The sequence below is a fragment of the Heterocephalus glaber genome, unplaced genomic scaffold (genome assembly GCF_053883595.1).
Source record: "Heterocephalus glaber isolate CG9 unplaced genomic scaffold, H.glaber_assembly_v1.0 deba00001689, whole genome shotgun sequence".
Taxonomy (NCBI): domain Eukaryota; kingdom Metazoa; phylum Chordata; class Mammalia; order Rodentia; family Bathyergidae; genus Heterocephalus; species Heterocephalus glaber.
Window position 1 is genome coordinate 11228820 of NW_028258414.1, and position 24078 is coordinate 11252897.

Genomic DNA, 24078 nt, shown 5'->3' on the forward strand with positions numbered 1-24078 from the left:
GTAATTTTCATTTTTCAGGCAGTAAGGTTATGCCAATGTTAGAAACGCTGTGGCTCCTTGCTCTGGGGCTCTGATTACACAGGCTTGTTTAAGCTCTTTCTCTCTCGTGTAACCTTTTCGTTTTGTGTGATTCGATCCAGAAGCCTTGGTCACCGAGGTGGGTCTACAGAGTTTTCCACCTTTGCCGCTGTGTGAGATTTTGGACCTCAATGATGAGCAGACCCTTCCAAGACTGATCGAGAGCTTGGAGAAACGACATCACCTGCGACAAATGAAAATTGATGAGTTTACCAGACAAGGTGAGGGCAGAACTGCTTCTAGTTGTGTTAGCTCAAGAAATTGAAAGCATTTGTAGTGAACTGGAGTTCTAGGGCAGGATGCCTCTTTAAGGAAGAGCTGTTTCATCTCTATGCCTTGTAGTATGCAAAGCATTTGTGAGTTAGAATGACAGAAATTGTTTCCCTGCAGATTTTTTTTTTATATTTTAAGAAACTTGGGCTGGGGATTTAGCTCAGTGGTTCCAGCGCCTGCCTCGAAAGCACAAGGTCCCAAGTTCGATCCCCGGTACCAAAAAAAAAAAACCAAACAAACAGAATATATTTTAAGAAACTCAACGAAAAGGAAAAAATGAGTATATTCCACCTCAATCTTTATTTATTTATTTATTTATTTATTTTTTGGTACTGGGGATCGAACTCGGGTCTTTGTGCTTGCAAGGCAGGCAGTGGAACCACTGAGCTAAATCTGCAGCCCTATTTATTTATTTTTAACCTTTATTTTTTTTTTACTAACAGTGATGGGAACATAGGATTATTGTTTTAGATTCACTGTCTATAAAATGAGGATTTGATTTCTTTGTACCTCAAGAAGTTATGGGGAAAAATGAAATGTAAGAAAATTCTGGGTACCCAGCGAGCGAGTGTATCTCAGTGTTTAGCCCAACATACAACAGCAACTGGTGTATCTTTCTAAATCACAAGCTATTTTTGTTTTTGTATTTGTAAGCATATTATTTACCTGTAAGCATAGAGAGAAGAATACTGTAGTGCAGAATGAAAGTCTTTCAGTATTAGAAAGCAAGCTTCAAGCTGGGCGTGGTGGTACACACCTATAATCTCAGCACTCAGGAGGCTGAGGTAGGAGGATCATGGGTTCAAAGCCAGCCTGGGAGACATAGAGAGATCAAGGATGACCTGGACTATATACCAAGACCCTGTCTCAGGAAGAAAGAAGAGAAGAGAGGGAAGAAGGAAGGATGCTTCTGTGAACGTTTTTTGTATATTTGAGAATCAAATTCCTGATTCCCCTTATAGCCTTATAGAGTGATGTTTGCTGAAAGCTACATTTTATCTAGTGTTTTCAAATACAAGTTGGTTCCATTTAGTTCTTTTGCATTTGGAGTAAAGTTTGGTTTGCATGCTTTTATTTCAGCTAATACTTTCAGTGCTTTGTTACACGAATTTGAAAGTGCTGTTAGAAATAAAGAAAACTGTAGTCAAAGAAAACTAAACGAGAAAGAAAAGATGATTTCAGGACAGAAAGTGGAAATAGAACGCCTAGAAAAGAAAAACAAGACACTGGAACACAAGGTTTGCCCTGGGGTCTCACAGTGGTGTCTGTGCCAGTGGGGTAGTGCTGCTCCCAGTCTGGGTTCCTCCACGTGCCTGTCCCTGCTGCTCATTAGTGGTCACTTGCCATTTACTGTCTTCATACCCTTCGCCAAGATTTTTGGCTTATCATTAGAAATGTTTCTTCCATATTATTTTTTTTTTAAAAAAACAATCTCATGGAATTAATGCTTACATGAGATAATGGTGCCTTGAATGGAGAAGATACTCAGTGAATGTTAAGTGGATGTGGATTTGGTTTACAAATCACATAGTAAGAGAACAAACTCGGGATGGCCTCGCATGCACTCTGGGGAGCACCATGGTGCTGGGGAGGCCTCAGCTTCATTTGAGAGTCACGGAGAGGCGGCAGGAACACGTTCTTGCACCATTTTCTCTCTTCTGAAACTTGCTTAAGAAATACAGTGTTAGGCCTTAGTTCTAGGGGAAAAGGATTTTTGCTTGAAGTTAGTTGTAATCTTGTCTTTCAAGATCTCATTTCTGGGAATGGAGGTAGGAATTTAGATGAAATTTTAGAGAGAAAAAGTGCTTTTTCTATGATTTTTTTCTTTCCACAATAGTGCTTCCATGAGCAGTTTTGAAAGATTTTATAGCTATGTGAAATGTTCACATGCCAGCTACTGAACATAATGGTCTATATCCCCAGGTTGAGATTTTAGAGAAAACAACTTCTATATATGAAAAAGACCGACTTAATCTGCAACAGGAACTTGAAAACCAGAATCAGCAACTTCAGCGACAAATTTCTGAGCACTGCAGGTTGGAAACGAGGCTTCAAGGCGTGGTGGCCGAAATGACAACAAAGTGGCAGAAGGAATGCGTGAGTGTCACCCTTCCAGTGCTCCTCCCAGAGCTGGGTGGTTTTCTTCAAGTTGTAGTTTAGTTCTTTTCTTTGTTTTGGTACTTTAGTTATTTTCAATCACTGTACTTGTGATATGGCTTTGGTTCATGTAGGGAGAACGGGAGAACTGTCAGTTTAAGGTGATAAAGTGATGGGGTAGCTAGGTGTCCTCACTTGATATGACTGAATAGAAGATAAAATGCCACCGATCATTTGTAGGACCGTCGCGTGGCAGCCACGCAGCTGGAAATGCAAAACCAACTTTGGGTTAAGGATGAAAAACTGAAACAGCTGAAAGCTATCGTTACTGAGCCCAAAACCGAAAAGCCAGAGAGGCCCTCTCGGGAGCGGGATCGAGAGCAGGGCCAAGAAAAAGTTACTCGCAGATCGGCTTCTGCGTCGCCAGCTGTAAGTTACCTGTTGGGTACCAGCTTTGCCCTGCAGAGTTTGCTCAGCTCACGGGACTTTCTATCAAAGTCAAAGTTTTTGTTTTATACGATTTATTACTTTCTTAAAGTCCTATGGAAAATTTTAAAAATCGAGTTTAAACATATTTAATACCAAAAATTAACTAACAATCCAAATAATTAGTTATAATGTTGTCTTTTGCTAAAATGATAGAAGAGTAATGAACTGTGTCTCTCAGTTTTTCCATCTCGCTCATTAATTTCTCTCCACTTTTTCTAGCTTTCTAGTAACTATATTGCTCAGATTTCCAACGGCCAGCAACTCATGAGTCAGCCACATCTACGTAGGCGCTCTAACTCTTGGAGCAGCATTTCTGTGGCTTCCTGTATATCGGAATGGGAGCAGAAAATTCCTTCGTACAACACACCTGGCAATGTCACATCTATTGCAAAGCATAGGCAGCGGGAGCCAGGACAAAGTAAAGTTTGTGCCGTGTCAGACAGAAGGCGAGGGATGTACTGGATGGAAGGCAGGGAGGTGGTTCCTACTTTCAGGAATGAGATAGACGTACAAGAGGATCATTGCTGCAGGGTCAGTGCCAAGCATCATAGCTATAGATTTGATCTCCTTTCCTTTTTTCTAACTTGGTTCCCAAAGTTCAACGGAAAGATGGGCGGGGTCCATTGTGAACAAGGTTGGATTGTTTTTGTCACTTAATTTGAAAGACTGAATCACCCTAAAATTGAGACCGAGCTCATCTGAAACAGCCTGAACACATCTGGCCCCAGATGTGAGCTCAGTTATCGCAGGTCAGTTTGGCTCACTGAGAGCAGTCTGCTTTGCAGCTGCAGAAGTTAGCAAGCTCTGCACAGAACTGGCAAACAGGAAGTCTTCATTCATTTTTCTTTTCTATCTTCTTTTTACTTTTTTTGGTGCTGGGGATTGAACCTCTGCCCTGACACATACTAAGCCTGAACTCTACCACTGAGCTTCTCAGCTCAAATATAAGTGTCTTCAAGCACATATTCCGTTTTTTTCTTTCAGGTTTCCTTTTCCAAATTTAATTAAAAAATTTATTTTTCTTGTTTTATTGGAAGTTTAATTTTTAAAGTTATTTTCTCAAGCTATTCTGAAATATTCTGAACCCAAAGAAAGTTCAAAGAATGGGGTAGTAATTCTTTTCCCACTTACCTAGATTTACCGATTATTACTTTTTGTAAACATTTTCCCCTGAATCCTCTGAAAGTTAGTCACAGTCTTTGTGAGACTGCATGTCTAAAAATAAAGCCATTGTCCTACATAACCTACAAATCACATCTGCTGAATTAATTGAATAGCCTCTAACCTCCCTGGTTATCCCAATATTGGCTTCTTGTGTTTTTCAGCCCACGATATCAAGGTAACTGTATTGCGTGTGTTAAGTATGTCTCGTTAAACTCTATTTATATAGCTCCCCACATTTTTTGATTTTCATGACATTCCCTGTTAAAGTTAGAGGAGTAGATTTGAAACTTATTGATGGCTTCTATATCCACAAAATTGCTTTTAATCTCCAGGCTTTTATTTCAAATTACAAGGGTTTTGCCTGATTCAAGGGTGTTGAAATAAACTCCTGCTCATATTGTTTTTTTTACAAAATTAAGTTTCCTTTGAATCTAAATAAAGGGACCAAGTTAATATTGTGATTTTTATATTTAGTAACATCTTAACATAGCTCTTTTAAAACTTCTAAGCAAACTGGTCTTATAGTAAATATTCGCTTTAGATTTTCTTAACTTGGGGGACCTGGATTACTCATTACTAACATAATGAGGAATTCCAAGGTACCTATCAACAGATGCTTCTGAAATCTCTTTAATTTCTTACTTTGCAAATTTTGCCTTCAGCCTTTTTAGGGAGCAAATCATGGTGAATAGTCCTTCTGATCAACTCTAGTCAATCCCCTTATTTTGTGAGCGTATGTAGACTGGAAACCACTCTAGGCCTGGTCACGCCTGGCCGGGAGTAATGAAATGCCTAATTTGGCCCTGAGATATTTAAGAGGATTTACTAGAGGCACTTTAACTTCTCCCTTGAAATCAAAATCCTCTTAGAAGTGCAGCAGAAGTTACCTAAGGTTAGTATCTATGTGTCCAGGTTTGTTGGTCAAAAATAACCAGGTGGACTGAATTATATTCTGAAGTGAGGAAAAACATTTTAATGTTTATGTTATGAGTGCTAGAAGATTGTACCGACCATGAGCTTCCCAAAACCTGTTTCAGAACGTATTACTGCGTAATGGGTTCAAGAATATTCACCTCTGCTAAATGGTCCATCCTAAGGGCCAGACTTCTTTTCATTATTGATCAGACCATGTGAGGAATGCAATTTCCTGCCTGTGCTGAGGCGGGTATCTTTAGTGGCAAATTACATTGGCTGTGTTTTATTGTATCAATTGAGCTGTGCTGCATCTGGTTTTTGTAACAGGGAAAATGATTGAGTTCTCCAGATGTGCATTATGAAATTGAGATCCTCATACTTGGCCAGCTTTGAAGACTTTGGCCTGTGGTAGATGTTTTCCATTTGCTTTCAATTTTATAAACAGGAGATGTTCACACAATTGCTTCAAGCTGTTAACTATGTCATGTATTGGAAGTATCTTCATAGGCTGAATGTGCCAAATGTAACTTTCCCAGATCTACATGGCATTTGACTGGAGGCAGCTAATTTTTTATTGTATGACAGAGACTGATTTAATACTATAGTCTTTGATTCTTAGAGCCTTTATGAAGTTATAGAGGGAAATGGTATATTTTAGCCATTGTTGTCCTTGAAATTTTTGGGAAGTTCTAAGACTTAAAAATATTAACTGAAAGCATTCAGAAAGAAGTACTTTATGTTGCTTTGATCATGTTATACATAGGGTTTCATTACAACTTATGTCCTTTAGCATTTTTGCTCTATACAGCTTCATAAGCTTTTGTTATTCTTTTTGTCTCTTTGTGTAAGGAGTGTTTTCTCTTGTTAGATGCCTAGGACATGTTTAGGGCTTTTATTGGTCTTACTGATGTTTTCAACTGACTTGCTGATCCAATAGATTGTAAACTGCCTCACAAAAGCAGGCATAAATATTGATTTTTTATCCAAAATGCAAAATAAATGATTTGTGCCTAAACTGAAGAACTAGGAGAATTACCAGGTCTTCTCCTTTCATCCTTTGGTGAAAGGGAAACTCCTAGGTAGAATATATAACATACAAGCTGGTGTGAAAAGATGTGTGTTGGTTCTGTGCTTAAATAGGAAAAGAATGTTTTAATTGTGTAAGTAACATTTAGCTCTGTAAAAGGTTTGTTTTGTTCTTTTGGTACCGGCGATCGAACTCGGGACCTTCCACTTGTGAAAAAGTTTTGTTTTGATACTGTCATCCACTAATGTAGCCAAGCCTGCTGCACTTCTAATAATACCTTTTGATTAATTCTGGGCTGTGCTTGTTTCTCAATACCTCTTCCAACCTGATCAGAATGCACTACCAATTGGTGTCCGACGCAGACGATCCCGCTCTGCAGGGGAAAGATGGGTAGATCATAAGCCCGCCTCTAACGTGCACAACGAAACAGTCATGCAGCCACAGGTGCCCCGCGCTATCACGGTGTCTGTTCCCAGTGAAAAGGCACTAGCTAAGTGTGAGAAGTACATGCTGACCCACCAGGAACTAGCCTCCGATGGAGAGATTGAGACTAAGCTAATTAAGGTAAAAACGATGTACACAGGAGCAAACATACTTTGAAAAATCAGCCAGCCGGGGATGTAGCTCAGTGGTGCTGCCGCCTGCCTAGCAAGCGCAAGGTCCTGAGTTTGGTCCCTGGTACCGAAATAAGAAAAAAAAAAAAAAATCAGCCAGGAGCCATTCCCCTGCTGCCATTTTGATGGCACATCATTGTCAAGTGGAGCATAACTGGGCATTTGGTGTAACTTTTCTTAGCAGCAAACCATCTACATTGTGGATCTACTAAATTGTGACTAAATGTCCTTAAATAGGTTTACATTCACAGGTTTTGTCTAACTGTCCTTTATAGTATATCTAGCTTAGTTCTACTTAAAAAGTAAACCTAAGCCAGGCATGGTGGTGCACTACTGCGATGCTGAGGCAGGAGAATCGAAAATTTGAGCCCAGTCCAGACAACTTAGCAACTTAGCAAGACCTTTGTGTCTTTGCTGTTAGTTCAAGATGAAAAGCCTGAGGCAGGAGGATCACCGTGAGTTCAGGGCCAGCCTGGGCTACATAATGAGTTCAGGGCCAGCCTGGATTACATAGGAAGATCCTGTCTCAAAAACAAAAAAATAAATAAAATGGGCATTAAAATAATAATTGCTATGTACAACATAGTACATAGTATTTTCAGTTTTCCAAGCTCTTCTATTATCATTTGTAAGCCTCATATCTCTTCATGAAATAGTTAAGTCTTTCTAGTAAATAGTAAATAATAAAAGTGGTATTTTTACTCTCATGTTTACCAGTTCACAGACATTAAGTGATTTGCTAGGAAGTCATGGGCTAGCACTGAAATCACATCCTTTGATTCAAAATTTGGAAATCTTTTGTCTAAATAAAAGTATTTTGATTTGAAAACAATTTTTACTAAAAAGTTTTTACAAAAAAAAAGCAAAAGAAAAGCCTGTATTAAAATCTGACTCTTGGGGCTGGGGATTTAGCTCAGTGGTTTCGCTGCCTGCTGCGCAAGCGCAAGGACCCGAGTTCAATCCCTGGTACCTAAAAAAAAAAAAAATCTGACTCCTGAAAATTACTCAGGATTTAGCTGCCCAGAGCCCTTTTCTGGAAAGAAAAGACTTACCTGTCTATAGAATTTTCTTCCCTTTAATCATAGAATCAATGAATAGGAAAATAAAAGACAATCATGAAAGAAAACACTTTTTATTTCAAATTCAGTTTTGAGGACAGTGCTTAGAAATAGTTAAAAGCAAGACCACTGTTTAAAGATGGGAGGACAGCCGAGAGGGAAGGCACAGGGCCTTGGAATGTGCAGACAGTGCTGGGAGCTTTCTTGATCCTTAATTCACGGTCATGCTGTTGTTCCCTTTTGGTTTGAAGCAGGGTCTAGCTCTGCCGTCCAGACTGGCCTCAACCTCACAGCCCTCCTGCCTCAGCCTAATTGCTGGGATGACAGGCATGTGTCACCACACTGGCTTGTAGTTTGGTTTTTAAATTATAGGTAGAACAAAAAATTACAGTATCTTTTTCTCCACAATCAGGAATGTTTCTGAATACACTGTATTGGGTTTCTGTTAGCGAGAGAGATGAACTCAACTTTGTAAAGTGCTTTATTCGTGCAGACTCGGCTGCCCAAGCACCATCTGGTTTTGTGGGTGGGAGTTTGGATAAAACAGTAGAATCTTGAGGTTAATGTGAAATATGATATACGTGTGTTTATCCTTCAGCTGTATCTGAGTGTAACTGTGGCCCTTTCTCTTGGCTTTAGGGCGATGTTTATAAAACAAGGGGTGGCGGACAGGCTGTTCAGTTTACTGGTATTGAGACCTTAAAACAACAGTCACCAGGCAGGTGAGTGAGCTCTTCTTGGGGTGACTGTTTCTTAGCTGGTCATTCTGGGGAACACAGCACCCTCAGGATGTGTCATGAACTCACCAAGGATATAGTGGGTTTTCCCCATGCCTAGCGTTTTTCTTGTTATTAGATGCACACATAACCATGGCACTGTGTTGCCCTTTTTTTTCAGTAATCGAAAGCGACGTTCATCATCAGCACCTGTCCAACCAGATGGCATGGAGTCTGAATCGACTGACATAGAGACACGGGTAGGGTGGACATTAACTATCTGCTTGCTGAAGAGTAGGTGTCGGGCTCTCAGCTCCACAACTGTGGCTCTTCCTGATTTTTGAAGATGCTGAGGCCCATTTCATGGTGACAGTGCAGCCTGGGGCCTGTCCCAAATACCCGAGGGCACCTGTTTTTTGCTGGGGCTCCTTGGTGCAGAGCCCCTGTTCTCAGTGTGGAGACAGGGCTCAGGAATGGAGCCAGAGGTAACAGGGGTAATGAGAGGAATGGCAGACAGGTGGGAGGTCATAGAAACGGGTGCAGGGTTCCTATGGAAAGAATGTGGGTACAGCCCAGAGGCAGCGCTCTGGTCCTGGCTGCCAGCTTCTGGAGAGCTCGCCCTGAGGTAGAACAAGAGAAGTTCCTAGGATGACACCCAAAGGCCCTTCTGGTCCCAAAGGTGTGGACCGAGCCAGAGCAGGTGCCTGGCTGGAGCCTTAACCTCAGCGCCTTTGCCACACTGGTGAGCAGCACCTCCAGCTGTGAGAGCCCAAGTTAGAAGTGCTCAGTTGGGAGAGCTGACTTGTCCTCTGTGTCTTTCTTCATAGTGCTCCATGGCTGTGGAGATGAGAGCGGGGTCTCAGCTGGGACCAGGATACCAGCACCACGCACAACCCAAGTGAGTTTCCCTCCTCTAGTGCTGGCACCCTGCCACTCCACCCAGCCAGCTGGGCCTTGTTCTTGGGAGTAAATGTGGTCCCCCGGATTGTGTGGGCCCTGCTGCAGAGTGCCCTAGGTGGCCACAATGCTGGGACATTTGGAGGGCTGGATGGCGCCATCAGAGCTGCAGGGGACAGAGACAGACTGGTGGCTCTGTCCTGTTCTGCCAGTGCTCCTAAAGCTTTATGGAGCTGGGAATCTGGCTTTATGGGGTCATTCTTTCCTCCTGGCCTGGGTATAGAAGGCAGTGTTTGCTAAATAAATAAATGAATGAAACCAAATGTCAGAGTTCAGAGTAGAGAAGGAATCACATCTTTTCTCTCTTCTATTAAATCCATACCCGGGAGTCTTTTTCTCTACTTTAGTAAATCCCTTCTTTACAAATATCTCTACAACTTTTTTTGTTTGGTGTTTTGTTTTTTGAGACAGGGTCTTGTTACGTAGTTCAGGCTGGCCTTGAACTCCAGGCAATCCTCCTGTCTCAGCCTCCCCAGTTCTGGGATTACAGGCATGCGCCACCATGCTTGGCTACAACTTTTAAAACACTTGGATTCCTTAGGCAATTTTGGAAATTGTTGCAACAAGTAAGGATGGGAAGTCCTGTTTTCTGGAACAACTTACATTCTCCCTGTCTTTCTGGTTTCTGAGACAGGTGCTGTGTAGCCCAGGCTAGCCTTGAACTTACCATCTTTCTATAGCAGCTGCTCAAGAAAACAGCAGTTTTCCAATGTTCTAACAACTGGTTTTGGTGAATGTGTCACTAATGGTAAAACTCAATGCTAAATGCTGGTTTTTGTTTCAGGCGCAAGAAACCATGAATTTATGGTCCCAGTAGCAAAAGAACATTGTCAGTGTGTGTTGATTTCTCCAGTGCCGCCCAGACATCATCTTCTGGGTCACCTTATGCAACATCAGGGTCCTCAGCTACCTACTACACTGGCCTAGAACAAGCTTCCTCCATGGTTCCAAATCTAGGGTCCAGGAGGCTTTGTGTTTTATAGACCTTGCTGTATTTAATATTAATAGCAGAGGAATTTCTCCTCCTTATATGTATATATATATATATATGAATTATTTTTATAATGCTCTTTTGTATATTTTTGTACACTTACAACTATGGTATTTTAAGCAAGTGTTTTTCTTGGTAATTAAGGAAGAATATGTTATATCTAGAACACACTTTACTTTTTACTGTCTTTTCCAGTTCTTGTCTGAATATTTCTCAAACGCTGCTATTGATTAGCTGCAAGAATGCACTTTAGACATATCTGACAATTCAAACTTGCAAGATAAGGATGTCAGGAATGGGCCAATGATAAAGCCCTTCTGGGAAGATGTTGAGAATTTTGTGTGTATATATTCTTTGTGATATTCACATATACCAAAAGAATTGAAATTAAAAGCACTGTTGGAAAAGCAGAGTTGTGTGGTGGTCGTTTGTTCCACATATTCTCGTCATCCAGCACAGAGCTTGGCATTTACCTGGCTCTTCCTAGCTGTGGGTTGAATGAAGAGAAAGCACTGGAAAACAGAGGAACTTGACTGCAGGGGGACAGCACCTTTTCTGTGTGATAACTAATATCTACATATCAAGTACATTCTAGACACTTAAGGAAGAAAGATGGTCTGAGGACAACATAAATTAGGAAAAGTAATGCTGAAGTTCATGGTGAAACATCCATTCTCGCTTGGTGAATACACATTTTTTCTCTGATTAAATTTGCTGGGTATTTTGGTGGGGGTTGAGACAGCTCTTATATGTAGCCCTGTGGGACCAAAATGACTCCATTTTGGAGCCGTCTCCTTTGTTCTCTCAAATTTGTGCTTAAACTAGGAATTCACCACTTGAAATTCCTGAGTTTATTACCCAACCACCTGTGTACCCGGGGAAAGAGTTCCAGGCACACTGTCTGTAGGATAAGCAGTTAATGAGCTAACTATCCACACAAGATAGATGCGGCCATTAGTCGGTGGGTCTGCTAACGATCAGTATGTGACAATCGGCCGTTAATCTTTGCCCCTTTCTCCCTTACAAAAACCAATACGTAATCCCCTTCGACCCCCAAAGCCTAGCCAACCAAAACCCTACACTTCATATGTATTAAGTATTAACCAATCACCTGGCTACTAATAACCAAAGCTTGTTGTATTCTCAATAAAAACCCTGCTAGTTAGGGACTCAGGGCTCTCAATCTCGATCCGCTGGGTCGGTGACAATTGAGAGTCCCTGCTTAAGCTTGAATAAACGACCCTTGTGTGCTTACATCGGAAACGGCCTCCTGGTGGTCTTTGGGACTTCACAATCTGGGCACAACAGCCCTGTATGTCCTTGAACTTGCAATCCTCCTGTCTCAGCTTCCCAAGTGTGGGGATTATAGGCATGCATCACCATGCCCTGCTCAAGTTTGGATTTCTTTTGAGGCTGAAGTCTTCTGTTTTTGTTTTGTTTTGTTTTGTTTTGTTTTGTTTTTGGTACTTGGATTTGTGCAGCAGGCAGCGAAACCACTGAGCTAAATCCCCCGGCCCTGAAGTCTTCTGTTTTTGTAACTGTTGCAGAAATCTCGGAAAGAAATACACAGAGACACAGAATTTGGATAAAATAATAAAAATTTCTCTCGATTGGACGGGAATGCTAGAAACCAGTCTGGTCCATATCCTCGCCCCCTTTGTTCAGCATTTCCCTCTTTATATCCTTTTTAGCCATTATCTCATCCCTAGTGGTCTTTGATATGTAAATACAATTCCAGTTCCTATTCACAAGTCACAGACACAAGATAGGCCATATACATTGTAAATTCACCCTCGCAAGGTAACTTTGTTAGGTTAATGAAGTTACTGGTTAGAGTCAGATAATCCTCACTTTAAACAAGTAGTTACAGGAAAAGCAAATCTTAAAAGAACACATAACTTATTTTGCTTCTACAACTACCTTAATATTCAATCTATTAAGTTATCTAAAACTTTTCTGTATCAACTAAAATGATAGGTTTAATCTGCTTTTTATTAATAGTGAAGGTGTGATATTCGTTCTGACCAAAAGTAGATTCAAAGTTAAGGAAAATCCCTTGTCACTCAGAATAGTAGTAATCTCCCGGGAGGCCGAGGTGGGAGGATCACAAATTTGAGCCTAGAGTGGGCAACTTTGCCATTTAGTGATACCCTGTCTTTAAGGGGGAAGAAGCCAAAACAAGACATGGGGATGTAGCCTAAAAGGCCCTGGGCTTAATTCTCAGTACCAAAACAAAAACCAAAAAGTGTCCTGTATGTTTCTTGGAATGCTTCAGATCCTTAAATGGTTAAGTTCTGTTTCAGTTCCTGTAGAGGAGTTAATGTTTTCATTTTTCTTTTGGTACCGGGAATTAAACTCAGGACCTTGCACTTGCAAGGCAGGTGCTGTGCTACTAAGCTACAGCCTTGATAATTTCTTCATTTGTTTAATGGTATATTCAGTAGTTGTTTGAAAATATGCTTTGTGGGAGGGGGGTACTGGAAATTGAACCCAGGAGAGTCACATTAAGCTCTTTTTTTGAGACCAGATCTTGCCAATTTGCCAAGCTGCCTAGGCTGGGTTCCAGTTGGCAATCCTCCTGTCTCAGCCTCCCAGAGTGCTGGGATTACTTTACAGGTGTGTGCCACCACCCCTAGTTTGGAAATCTTCCCCCCTCACCCCCCCCATACCAGGACCTTGTGCTTAGGCCCCGTGCAGCTGAGCTATGTCCCGTCCCCAGTCCTTGAAAACATTTTAATTGGAAGTTTTTCCTAAGGGGAATGTGGGGAAGTGGGATTTGAAGTAATATATGTGAATCCTCTAAATCCCATACAACACACAAAAAAATGCATGGGAAATTGATGTTTTGCTTAAATCTCTTAAATAGTTTTGAAGAGCTGTGATTGATTAGGGTGATCATTCTTTGATACCCTTTAAAGCCATTTATAATTTACAGGTGAAGAAACATGATTTTCCTCATAACCCCAAAGTCTGCTTATGTTAAGCCCAGTGCGACATCAAAGCTTTCCCTTTTTACTTTAAAACATTCCCTTGGTTATTATCAGCCTTTGATCCTTCCATTTAAACTTAAGTTCAGCCTGCCAAATTCTACTGAACATTCTACTGGAATTTTGATTGAAATTACATAATTTAGGGCCTTCTCATCTGTGACCATACCATATCACTCTAGGTTGCCTCTGATGTTGTTCATGATGTTTTTGAGGTGTTGGAGAATCAAAACATTTATTTTGGGTTTTTTAGACAGGGTCTCGCTGTGTAGTCCAGGCTGGCCTTGAACTTGTGGTGATCCTCCTGCCTCAGTCAGGAGTGCTATGATTACAGGCGTGCACCACCACACCTGGCAAGTCAAAGTTTTATACATGTAAACATAAGGGTCATGGGTGGGGGGAGCACTTGCCTCACATGTGGGAGGCCCTGCCTTCAAATCCCTAGAACCAGCCAAAAAAAAAAAAAAAAAAAGGTACATCTTATTAAGATTTTTTTTTCCCTCGTACTGGGAATAGAATCTGGGGCCTTGTACATACTGAGTATGTACTCTACCACTAAACTACATTCCAATATGAAATGTGTGGCTCTCCCCACCTTGAACTCAGGACCTTGCGCTTGCAAGACAGGTGTGGTGCCACTGAACTAAATCCCCAACCTTGAAATTTTTTTTAATGCTATATTTTATAATCAGGTACAGAAATGCTGCTGGGTTTTGTATAACAATCTTGATCTAGCAACTCTGTTGAACTACGAGCTGTTTACCTATGGGTCCCCTGGAAACTTCTGGTTAAACAATATCATCTATGAATAATGAGCAACCTTTCTGATTTTAATACATTTTGTCTTACAGAGATGGCTAAATTAAAGTGGTAATTGACACAGAAGCAGTGAAGCCATAGTTTTTTCCTGATGTATGTTTTGTAGTACTGGTGATTGAATCCAGGGCCTTGAGCTACATCTGCAGTGATTTTTATTTATTTATTTTTAAGACTTCTCCACAGGTCTCCCTAAGTTGCTGAATTGCCCAGGTTGGGCTGGAAATTGTGATCCTCCTGTTTTAGCTTCCCAGAATTCTGGGATTATAGGGATGCACCACCTCGCCTGGCTTGTTCCTGCTTTTAAAAAGAATGCTTCAAAAGTTCCAAACCGTGAACAGTTCAAAAACTGTGAACTGCTTTAGATTTTGGTAGATAACTTTTATCGGGAGATTGAAGGTATTCAAGTTTTCTAAAAATCTATGTGGACAGTTGAATTTTATCAGTGGTTTGCTGACCTACCTATAAGAACTATAGATTTCCTTTGGTAATTTAATATAAGTAATTCTCTTCAGATGCACTACTGTGTCCTGTTTAGTCGTGACCATAGTTTTTCAGTTCTGCATTAGCTCTAATGTTCTGTTCCAGTGAATTTACCTCCTGTACTTAACTATTTCAGAGACACCGGTTTAAGCATGAGCCTCCAAGATAGAAGATGACTCCTGCCTTCTAGGTCACTGCAGGCTGGGGAACGTAATTAGTAATTAGGTGATTGTCCAAATAGTGTCACAAGACTGCAGTAGAGCTCCTATTAACTAAAGTAGCGTGTGGAACCAATGGGGACTTTTTTTAGAAAACCTCCTAAGAAATATTTTTAACGTTTGCGAGTTCCACTTCTCAACCAAACCCCGGGAACCTAGGACTCTCTTTTAGGGACTACAAAAAACAGCGCAGAGCCAGACTTGCCTTGGGCGCATTCCCTACCGGAAGTTCCTGGTTCCGCCTCTTCCGTCCAGCACGGCCGCCAATTGGTCCGTATGGCCGTATAAGAGTCTGCGCGCAAGCGCGTGGCTTCCTCTCCTCAGCTGCCGCCAAGGTGCTCGGTTCTTCCGAGGGAGCTAAGGCTGAGTTGAGGTGAGGCTCTCACTTCACCCGGCGACTAGCACCGTGCCCGGCAGCCCGCACCATGGCCTCCGTCTCCGAGCTCGCCTGCATCTACTCTGCTCTTATCCTGCACGACGACGAGGTGACAGTCACGGTGAGTGCGGGCCGGGTCCGGAGGCGGGCGGCCTGCTTCCGGCTTCCAGGCAGGCGGGCCCAGCGCTTCCGGCCTGGCCTAAACCGCGATCTTGGGCGGCGCACGTGGGGTTCGCGGGGCGGGCATCCTGAGCCGCAGCTGCCTGACTCCAGCACTCGTACTCCTCATACTTTGGTGTGATTGCCTTGGCTTCCTTTGGCCTTGGTGCGCCCGTGGGGCCAGGCTGCGCCCTGTGGCGAATGCGCCGGCTCTGTCTTTCCCTCTCCGGTCTGTAGAAGAGACGCGTGGCTCCGTTCCAGCATGTAATGGCAGCCTAGGGCCTTGGCGCATGCGGGGGCACCCAGTGCAAATATTTTGGTCTTAGTAACCGTGTGAACGGTAAAGATGCAGAATAAGCAGTCGTGCATTGCATATAGTTGGGATAGACATGTACAGCGTTTTGGATGACTCGATTTTGACTTGCAGTTACGTTGGAGATGTGATTGGGAAAGCTTTCTGAAGGATTGGAATTTTGTTTGTTTCAGGAGGATAAGATCAATGCCCTCATTAAAGCGGCTGGTGTCAATGTCGAACCTTTTTGGCCTGGTTTATTTGCAAAGGTAAGGTGATTTTGGGGAGGTGGTTCGGGAAACCTGATGTATTGAGTGAGGTGCGTGTGTTTACTGCACCTCCTTTGTGTTTCGTGGCAGTTTAGGTGCCAATGAGGTTTCAGCTTGTGTCTTAACGTGGACTTTTGGTCTCAGACTTTGGTTTCCTATCCCTTCTGTTCTTTTTTTTTGGTCCCGGGGATCGAACTCAGGACCTTGTGCTTTCGAGGCAGGCGGTGAAACCACTGAGCAAACACTACCACCATCCCCACCCCCGCCCTTCTGTTCCTTTTTTTGAGACAGGGTCTCACTTTTCATAGTTTAGGCTGGTCTTAAACTCAATATTGTAGCTCAGGCCGGCCTTGAACTTGTAATCCTCCTGTCTCAGCCTCCCAAGTGCTGGGATTACAGGCAGGTGCTGCCATACCTGACTCAATACCTATGTTCTGAAACAAGGGTAAAAAAATTCTTACCCAAGTTTTTCATTCTCCAAAAGGGTTACTTGGGAAATAGCACTAGTGATAATGTTCCAAGTAAATCTTTAGTATGGTAATCCATGTGGTTTCATGAAAATTGAGTTCGGTGGCCTTTTATTGGCTGTTTGCTGTATTTTGGGTTGTAAAAGACTATTGCTAATACAGGGAGGTTCCTTCCTGGCCGTGGAGTGCTGGCTATCTTCCATGATAAAGGTCACTGAATCTCCACCAAGTGAAGCTAATAATAGCATCAGACCCAGCCACTTCTGCCTAGAATTTGGAAAGATGGACACTATTACATCTGTGACGACTTGATGGTTTAACTTTGAGAAAATGCTAGATTGCTTAACAGTCTGCGCTTAATTTTTAAATGTTTTTGAGACGAGGTCTCACTATGTAGTTCAGGCTGGCCTTGAACTCAGGGTAGTCCTCTTAGCCCCTCCTGAGTGCTGGGATTACAGGTGTGTGCCAACACGCCCTGCTAAGTCTGGAAATTTTAAAGCCAGCTGAAGTGGCACATGACTGTAATATCAGGAAGGCCGAGGCAGGAGGATCACAAGTTCAAGTCTGGCCTGGGCAAGTTAGTGAGACCATGTCTCAGAATTCTAAAAAGCTGAGAATGGCAGCTCAGGGCCACAGGCCCTGGGCTCAATCCCCAACACCACACACACACAAAAAACACGTATATAAATATAAATAAATGTAACAAGGGCTGGGGGTGGAAAGGGAAGGGGTTCAGTTAGTTGAACCTTTCTCTTTGTATATAGCTGTGTGAGTACTAGATAAGATTTAAAGCTGAGTAGAGTTTTGGTGACTGTAACGGGGTGCACTGCTCTATCCAAATGTTGCTGTCAGCAAAGTCAAGTCTGGAGGATGAAAAGCTAAATTGAAAGCTTGGTGTCATAGCTGACCAAATGGTCAGGGTAATTTCAGCATAGTTAAGAAGGGAGAGATGCAAGTTAAGAATTCATGACGATAAGCAGAAATGGGTGCTTTCTAGGTAGATGAGTACGGTGTAACAGGACAGAGCTGAGTCTTTACCTATGTGTGCGCGTGCGTTGCAGGCCCTGGCTAATGTCAACATTGGGAGCCTCATCTGCAATGTAGGGGCTGGTGGCCCTGCTCCTGTAGCTGGTGCTGCACCTGCGGGAGGCCCTGCCCCCTCCACCGCTGCTGCCCCAGCTGAGGAGAAGAAGGTGGAAGCAAAGAAAGAAGAATCTGAGGAGTCTGACGACGACATGGGCTTTGGTCTTTTTGACTAAACCTCATTTTGTAACATGTTCAATAAAAACTGAAGAGTTGCTGTTGGTCTTGCTGTGTTTGAATGCTCTGCAAAGGTGATTTGCTGTTTCTTACTCCCCTGCCGTGGTCATCCAGTGCCTAACACTGACAAGGCACCTAATACTACAACGTGAGGACTTCTGCGGAGGTGAGAGGAGAGCCCTTGTCCAGGTTTCCTTTGTGATTATGTGATTACATAGAAATGTGATCCACCCTGAGGAGGGGTGGGGGCCACAAGAGCTTTAGAAAGCGTCTTGGGTGATTTCTTTGTACAACACTGTCCACCTGTGCTGAGGCATCTGAGCTAGGGTGAAACTCATAAACCCCTGTTAAGAGTGGCAGAATCCAAACCCGAGTTTAAAAAGTAACCACTTTGCCAATTAAACAATAGCATTATGTGGAAATTTAGTTTGTAAAATTTGTGAAGTGAATAGGAGGTATTACGTCTGTCCATTTACTAGATGACACAAGATGAATGGTAGAGAGCAGGACTCCTAGCCTTACGGTGGCCCTAACTCTGGGCAAGCCATTTGTAGGCTTTATCCAAGAGACTACAGATAGCAGGAGACATTTGGAATTAAAGGAGCACTATAAATGGTAAGACTTGAGAGTTAATGTAGCCTCAGAAGTGGGTGGCAAGGCCTTTAAAAGGAATCTGAAAGTCATTAGACCCATGTACAGGATAGAAATGCCCACCATTTATTCATTTGCTACAAAATCAGCTCCACTTTCTGGTTCTGAGCCTGAGCTGTATTGGTGAGAGGTGGGATCTTGGGCAAGAAGAGATAAGCTGTCCCCTGGATACGACCTCTTCTGTCACTTTGAGGTCTCACATCCTACCTGTTCCTAGCACCTTCATTCCTAGGTGGCTGCTCTTTGCAGAGCAAAAAGCAGAAAGTTGGCTCCACTTTGGACTTTGTTTAAGTTAATTTATATATAATTCCTTCAGTGCCTGTCAAGACCACCTTCATGAAGTCTTAATAGTTTTTGCTGTCTTTTTTTGAGCTGATCTTGCTATGTAGGCCAGGCTGGCCTTGAACTTGAAGTACTACTGTATCAGCCTCCTGAGTGCTGGTATTACAAGCATGCACCCCTGTACCCACCTAGGCTCTGAGTAATTTTTTTAAAACACGATTTAGGAGGCAGGGAGCCTGAGGTTCGGTGGCTACATCTGTAGTGAAATGTTGGCTACATCCCAGCCTGGTGGCTGATACCTAGTGTGTGCAAGAGAAGCTCGGGAGGTGCCAGGGTACTGTAGAGCAGTCTGTTCTCTAGGCAATTAGTCTAGTCCCACAAGCCCTTAGTGAATCCCTTCTGACCTGACTGCCTTCACCAGGCCCCACCTTAAGAGGTGCATAATGAAGGCTGTATATCACCCACATTTTTTAGGAATATTTCTAGTGACAAGTTACTAATTTTGTGAGTCATTAATATACTTAAATGGCAGGTATGGTGGCACATGCTTGTAATCCCAGCACTTGAGAGACAGGATTTCCATGAATTTGAGGTCACCCTTGGCTACATAGCAGTTCAAAGCCAGCCTGGACTGTATAGTGAGACCCTGTCTAAAAGAAAACTCTGAATTACAACAAATTTCTATGTTAACTACAATGAAAATACAAATTTAATATCACATCTAAGGCTGTTTTCACACATGAAAACAGCATATTCCATATACAAGTATTGGTTACATTGATAGCATGTGTGTTGTTTTCCTGTCTTTGGTAGAACATAAGTGACATCTTGCTGGTTTTCCTGTTTTTTTAGAAGGTTCTTGTGATGTTTCACCTGTCTGTTCAGGCTGCTTCAGAATTCTTTTGCCAAGTTCTTTGGGGAGATACATACTGTTCTTTCTCTGTTGTGATTGATCATTTGTTAATTTCAATCCCAATCCTCTAAGAAAATTTCTCTGATATTTTGTGCTTGTTTCTTTGTAAACTATGAAACTGCCTAACGTGTAGGATTGAGTAGAACACAACCATTGGCCATTGGCTTGTGTTTTGACTGGCATAGTTGAAGGATAACTCATCCATATCTACTCTGCCTTTCATTTTGTTGTAAAATGTGAACATTTCTGGCTTTGTTAGTGTTGAGGATTCACTATCAGTCTTTGTTTTTTTTTCTTTCTGGTACTGGGGATTGAACTCGGGACCTTGTGCTTGAGAGGCAGGCACCGGCACTGTTTGTTTTTGAGACAGGGTCTCACTAGCCTTGAATTCACTGTGTAGCATAGTCTGGCTTTAATCTCACAGGATCCTCCTACCTTAGTCTCCCAAGTGCTGGGATTCGGGTGTGCACCACCATGCCCTGCTTCTCTATCAATCTTATCATCATAGTGTAACATTGACAGTATCAATACTTCTTTTTCTTTGCCATATAGGATACCAATGTTAATGTCTTTCTGAAATCCAAAGATTTTACTATACTTTTCTTTGTTGTGAACTTGCAACTTTTTTTTAGGAATCTTTGCTTTGTTGTGAATAGTTCTTGTGCCAGTCAACTGGTGTTCTTCTAGCAAATGTAACATCTATAGGTAACTAGTGAACCAGTTATTGAATGTGACATTTGAGTTACTTTAGAAATAGGTGCAACAAGTCTGTTCACAATGTCATAGGGTTTATTACTGCATGAATAAAGACCTGTGGCTGAGTTCCAGGAAAAATTTCTAAATTCAAGATGTAAAATGTCTTCACGTCTACCAGGGCATATATTTTGATACCATATTTGGAAGGTTTATTTGGCATATATTGCCAAAACCTTAATCACAAAATGATGCAAGTTTGTCAATTGTCATGTATTCAGACAGTATAAATTGCTTGATAGTTCAAAACAAAGCTTTCAAAAAATGACTGAATAGCAGCCAAAATGTCAGATTTTTTTCTTTCGTGGGACTTTTTGTCGTCAAAAAGTAGGCAATTTTGAAAGAAATCAAATCTCAAGTGTTATTATTGTTCTAAAAATCTGAATACATCTGTCACTTCTCATAAAACCGTTAGATTCTTACAATTGGAATGAAAAAATCCTGCTATGAAGGCTTTTAATTTAATGAGGTGTCATGATAAATATATTTTTGAGTTTACTATTGATGCATAGAGATTGTTTTGCTTGTACTTCATTATTGATGTATTTCAAAACATCTTTTTTTTTTTTTGGTACCAGGGATCGAACTCGGGTCCTTGGTGCTTGTGCAGCAGGTGCGAAACCTCTGAGCTAAATCCCTGGCCCTCAAAACATCTTATAGCATAATTGTCCATTACAGTTTCCAACATTGAATCACAGTGTTGACATTCCTTCCATAGATTTCACCCCTGGCAAGAACTAATACCGATTTTCCAATCTAGTTCTGTTGGATTGTTCAGGTATATGTTACCATTTTGAAGCATTTTGAGTGGTCAGATATTTATTTGTATTACTGTTTTCTTCCTCATCTGAATCAAGGTCTTTATTCTGTACTTCTCTATCTGTCATATCTTGCTAACTTTTTTTTTGGTACCAGGGATCGAACTCAGGACCTTGTGCTTGTGAGGCAGGCGTGGTGCCACTTGAGCTAAATCCCTGGCCCTTTTTTGTTTTGTTTTCTTTTTGGGGCAGGCTGGCCTTGAACTCACAGCTATCTTCCTGCCTCACATGCACCACTGTGCCTGGCCTCTTGCTAACTTCTTTGGGTTATGCAATCCAAGTCATTGGTAGCCAAGTCACCTAATGACTCACTTTCAACTTTCTCCCAAAGTTATAAAAGTGGATCTTCATGCAATATCGTATTGAATTGGGCTAATTCTACAAGGAAAATCAAAAGAAAATGTGATAAAATTATAAATACACAAAAATGTAACATGGTGTATAACGTGGCTAAAACTCACCTATTTACACTTTGAGACACATGCATACACCTTGCCATTCATTGTACCAAGTGGGTGAACACAAGGATGGCTTCCTGTATTCCCCCAGCACTGAGATAGATACATAGCCAGCTACTCTTATGCTAAAGTATGTAGTTTTTTTTTTTGGTACCAGGGCTCAAACTCGGGACCTTGTGCTTGCATGGCAGGCGCTGGAACCACTGAGCTAAATCCCCGGCCCTAAAGTATGTATTTTCATTAGAAAAGTATGATGGGGTGTCTTGTACCCACAGTGATGCCCCTTTAAAGTTCAGCCCTCAGTGCAGCCTGCTTGAAGATCACACTTGTGGGACAGGAAGCTCTGAGGACAAACTTCACTCAGTCACAGCAGTATCTCGCCCAGCTGTGAGATCCTGTGGGTATTTGGGTACACAGGGTTAGACTCCCTGGGGTGATTGAAATCTCATGGCCACTAATCAGGCTATGTGATCAATTATTTAACCCCATGCTCAGGTTCATCATAGGCATGACAGGGGTAAAGACACCTACCTCATAGGTTTTTTTTGTGGGATTAAATGAAATGATACATGTGAAGCACCTAGTTTTTGTTCAAAAAATGTTATAGCCAGGCGTGGTGGTACACACTAGTAGTCCCAGCTACTTGAGAGGCTGAGGTGGGAGGATCACTTGAGCACGTAGGTTTGAGACCAGTTTGGGCAACCTAATGAGAATCCTGTCCCCTCAAAACATTACTTTGCTCTCATATGATAGACTGATGATTATAAAATCAGAGGGAATTAAGTAATAATTGTTACTAATGAAGGGGCTGTTTTGTCTTTGTATCTTTTAAATATTTGTGAGGAAGGTCAAATGTTGGATTTTCAGCACTGATGAGATTACACAGGTGAATTGTAAACATGCTGCTTTGCAAACATCGGCTCGGTGCTGCCCCTCAGGGGCCAAGCAAGGGAATGGCTGCCTGGATCGGCTCCATTCACAGAGCGCCCTGCCTGGGGTATCCAAAAGTCAGGTGCCAAGGAGTGAGTGGGCAGCCACAGCCCGGTAAGAAAAGGCTTGTGTGGCCACCTGTGACCTAGCCAAGAGGAAACCGAGTGCGCTGTCTTGGCCTCACCATTCTTGTGACTTGCTCAGCACCCTTGACTTCTCTAGTAGGCTCAAATTCACTTCGTGCGTGTCTGAAAACAAGACTGTCCCTGAGCTGTTGTGCGACTCAATACGAGCTTGGCTCTCCTCCAGCATTGTTGGAAGAAGCAGCCACATGGAAACCACTTCTGCTTTGGCCATGAGACTTTCTCGGAGGTCGTGTAAAAAAAAAAAATTCTTGTAAACCAGGCGTGGTGACGCAGGCCTGTGATGACAGCACTCCAGACAGAGGCAGGCGGATCGCTGCAAGTTTGAAACTAGGCTGGACTACATCAAAACAAAACAAAGTCTTGTAAGCTGAGGCCCAGGAGAAAGTTGTGTCCATGGGGAATTGGTAACCATCCTCTTGTGTAATAACCAGAGCTCTGTGACTCGAACACTCTGCTGCTGAGCCCTTCAGCCCCAGGCTTAATGCCTGACCCCAGCAGCTAACCTGACCCGAGCGGATAATGTATTTGCTGCCTCTTTGATTTGGTACTGATTTCAAAAACAATTCTGTGGCTTTTTTTATTGACTTTACTGCATATTTGACCTTTGATCTATGTTCTCCAATCCTTCTGAGAAACAGGAAAAGGAATCCAGAAATTTACAATGAAACATTTGGAGGGGTTTTTTTTTTCTTGTGGCAAAAAGTGATTGAAGATGATTTTAAGTCAGCATTTGGACCTGAGTTGGTTTTGAAACTAATGTGTTTATGGATCAAGAGAGTTCAGACTGTGATGTTTCTTTACTTCAGGAGATGAGAAGTTTGTGTAAATAAAGATGTCAAGGAAGTTGTGAGTTGATCGGAAGCTACTCAGACTTGTTCTACGATCAGCTACCACCAAGAATAATACTGAATGACCATCAACGTTTAGGAACAAAAGTTGGCAACCTCTTGGGACAAAAAATACGTTCCTGATACTGTGATATTTGACTTGCCCCTATGAGGGCTGTGTTTCCTTGTAGTTTTCTTTTTTTAGAGGGGAGGATACTGGGGATTGACCCAGGGCCTCCAGGGTGAGCTAGATCCAGCCCTTTGTATTTTTTTAAATTTTGAAATGGGGCCTTGAGAAGTTGCCCAGACTAGGCTTGAACTTGTGCAATCCTCCTGCCTCAGCCTCCCAGAGTGCTGGGATTACAGGCCCATGCCACCATGGTTCCTAGTACTCTTTCAATACAAACTCTGCCTGGTGAGGTCCTGACATCAGTTTCTGGGTATCCGAGAGCAAAAGGGTTGACTCTCAAGTCCTCCTTTCTGAGGGCCCGAGCAGAGCTAGGTCCTGGCCCATCACCAGGAAAAGTGACACTGGTTGGGGGAGGGGGCTCTGCCTGACCCCTGTGTGACACCAGACAAGCCCCAGGCCCCGTC

At 42.4% G+C, this 24078-nt stretch overlaps 2 protein-coding genes across 5 annotated transcripts in view; both read left to right on the forward strand.

Moving 5' to 3' along the window:
• Kif23 (kinesin family member 23) overlaps positions 1 to 10789 on the forward strand; it is a 28145-nt gene extending 17356 nt beyond the window's left edge. Inside the window, exons 15-24 of one of the 4 annotated variants that reach the window (XM_013076268.3) lie at positions 144 to 299; positions 1432 to 1589; positions 2275 to 2448; positions 2689 to 2877; positions 3157 to 3468; positions 6377 to 6607; positions 8355 to 8437; positions 8613 to 8691; positions 9259 to 9329; positions 10173 to 10789. In XM_013076268.3, coding sequence (XP_012931722.1) covers positions 144 to 299; positions 1432 to 1589; positions 2275 to 2448; positions 2689 to 2877; positions 3157 to 3468; positions 6377 to 6607; positions 8355 to 8437; positions 8613 to 8691; positions 9259 to 9329; positions 10173 to 10188 — 1469 coding nt within the window. In that variant the 3' untranslated portion in view covers positions 10189 to 10789. Of the gene's footprint in view, positions 1 to 140; positions 300 to 1431; positions 1590 to 2274; positions 2449 to 2688; positions 2878 to 3156; positions 3469 to 6376; positions 6608 to 8354; positions 8438 to 8612; positions 8692 to 9258; positions 9330 to 10172 lie in introns of all 4 variants that reach the window. The other 3 variants (XM_087199208.1, XM_004855567.4, XM_013076269.3) reach the window with 3 other exon arrangements.
• Positions 10790 to 15174: 4385 nt separating this feature from the next.
• Positions 15175 to 17744, forward strand: Rplp1 (ribosomal protein lateral stalk subunit P1). Its single transcript, XM_004855563.4, has 3 exons — positions 15175 to 15380; positions 15905 to 15979; positions 17508 to 17744. Exons 1-3 carry the CDS (start codon positions 15309 to 15311, stop codon positions 17703 to 17705), a joined length of 345 nt encoding a protein of 114 aa, XP_004855620.1. The 5' UTR covers positions 15175 to 15308; the 3' UTR covers positions 17706 to 17744.
• The last annotated feature ends 6334 nt before the right edge of the window (positions 17745 to 24078 follow it).

Bases quoted from the DNA above. Each gene is read 5' to 3' on its own strand.
- Rplp1 (XM_004855563.4), top strand. From the start codon at position 15,309: ATGGCCTCCGTCTCCGAGCTCGCCTGCATCTACTCTGCTCTTATCCTG. The intron at 15,381-15,904 runs GTGAGTGCGGGC...TGTTTGTTTCAG, and splicing joins ACGACGAGGTGACAGTCACG to GAGGATAAGATCAATGCCCT. The intron at 15,980-17,507 runs GTAAGGTGATTT...CGTGCGTTGCAG, and splicing joins GGCCTGGTTTATTTGCAAAG to GCCCTGGCTAATGTCAACAT.